At 44.8% G+C, this 1,868-nt stretch overlaps 1 protein-coding gene across 1 annotated transcript; it reads left to right on the forward strand.

Moving 5' to 3' along the window:
- The first annotated feature begins 439 nt into the window (after nucleotides 1–439).
- On the forward strand, nucleotides 440–1,327 carry LOC122049639. Its single transcript, XM_042610997.1, has 2 exons — nucleotides 440–821; nucleotides 926–1,327. The coding sequence occupies exons 1-2, from the start codon at nucleotides 747–749 to the stop codon at nucleotides 1,181–1,183; spliced, it is 333 nt and encodes a 110-aa protein (XP_042466931.1). The 5' UTR covers nucleotides 440–746; the 3' UTR covers nucleotides 1,184–1,327.
- Nucleotides 1,328–1,868: the final 541 nt, after the last annotated feature.

Here is a 1,868-nt window from a genome sequence, read left to right on the forward strand (position 1 = left end):
TCATAGGTACGTTCTCTCGCATATTCGTACTTGTCTTCTACTTTCTTTCTTCTTCGTACACTGTTCATCTAGGGAAAAAGTACTTGACTTGAGCGTCAGAGGGCTTGCTCTGGGGACTTTTCCCCTGGTTTTTGACCTCTAATGTTCGCGTGCTTGTCTGAGTGCGCGCAGAGCTCAGGTACCACCGGCCTAGTCATCGTCGTCTATCCGCACCACGTGGGAGTCTATTTTTGAAAGTATATATGAGAAAGGCATCTCAATCGCCCGTCTGCAATCGCTCATCCATCCTTCATCGTACTCAGATTCCAAAGAGGATCAAATGTATCATCAAATTTTACAATAAATTCTGGATTCCTCACAAGCTTTACAATGAATTTGCAACCAAACCATGAATTCATCGTAAAATTTTACAACAAATTGTGGATTGCTCACAGACATTCGACGAATCCGAGGTTCGACGCAAACTTGGCTTTGTGAGCTTCCCCATCCACCAAACTCCCCGTTTTCCCCTTTTCCTCCTCGACCCTTACTTAACCTGCACTACTGTCGCCAATCTCCATTTTGCCATGAGGCAAGGCAAAGCTGTGAGCACGACGTCGAGCAGGGACGACATGAGGTAAGCCCTATGGGGCCACGCAGATCCAGTGGCCCAGCATCCGAATCTGTGTCCTGGAGGGCAGGCGGCTGGGCCGCCTCTCTCCTGAGCAGCCCTATGTGGTCGTGTAGATCCAGCGATCCAGGCGCCGATGGACTGCCGGATTTGTATCCTAGAGGGCAAATCTAGGTTTCGCACCAAGTTTCTCAGATCTCACAGCCTTCAGGTACACACCAATTCCCCGATTTCTCTTCCTCAATCGAACATTTCTCAGCTTTCCAGCTTCAAATTCTTGTTCGATTTGTGTAACATGGCCTTGAATTTGTGCAGAAATCAATAGATAGAACGCTAGATTCAGCGGTGATGTCCGGAAGACGGATGGGCAACCTGATCTACGAGGTGACGCGCGGCGTCCTCAAGATCTTCCTCAAGAACGCCATCCTTGACGCCGTGACCTACACCGCCATGGACGTCGTCTATGCGCTGAAGAGGCAGGGAAGGACTCTATGGCTTCGGTGCTTAATCAGACATAAGATAGGAAAGAGGAGGACAACGGCAGCTATGGCAGCCAAAGTTTCTGCTCATTGAAGTTAATGCTCAGTGAATGAGTCGTTCTTAGCCGATAGATTGCAGATGAACACTACGTCTATGCTCTGTTGATGATTGCAATGAAGAAGATTGTGCTTTCTGAATTGAATGAACACTATAGAACATCAGAAATCTTTTTTTAAAGTCGTTCTCATTTTTCACAAGTGTCATTTTTAATTAATTTTAATTTTTCGTGAGATCGGAGCAGGTTTTATAAAAAAAAAAATGTTCAACGACGAATTTTTTTCCCGCTGATCTCCCTGATCAGTGAGGAATACATATTCGTCCCTGATGAGGGACGAAAAAATTCGTCTCTGATCCGGGATGAAAACAGTTTGTGTCCCTAATCAGCAATGAAAAATTTTGTCTCTGATCAGGGATGGATTTTGTGATGAATTGAGTATTTGTTGTAATTTTTGTGATGAATTTATATTTTTCATCGCACACACTCTGCCATAAACTATTGGCAATGAAAATATATTCGTCGTTAATTTTGTCGTAAAAAAATTCTGCGATAATTTTTTTTTAATTCGTTGCAAAATTTGTCATAAATGATGATTTTTTTTACTGCACGAGGCCGCAGCCGACCTCACGAGCACAACGCGTGGCGGCTGGCCTCATGCGAGCACAGCGAAAGTCATGGCAGATCTTACTGTTGGTGCGAGAAGCATCAGACAATCGAACC

This window comes from Zingiber officinale, chromosome 2B (assembly GCF_018446385.1).
Source record: "Zingiber officinale cultivar Zhangliang chromosome 2B, Zo_v1.1, whole genome shotgun sequence".
Lineage (NCBI taxonomy): Eukaryota > Viridiplantae > Streptophyta > Magnoliopsida > Zingiberales > Zingiberaceae > Zingiber > Zingiber officinale.

Bases quoted from the DNA above. Each gene is read 5' to 3' on its own strand.
- LOC122049639 (XM_042610997.1), top strand. From the start codon at position 747: ATGGACTGCCGGATTTGTATCCTAGAGGGCAAATCTAGGTTTCGCACC. The intron at 822-925 runs GTACACACCAAT...GAATTTGTGCAG, and splicing joins TCAGATCTCACAGCCTTCAG to AAATCAATAGATAGAACGCT.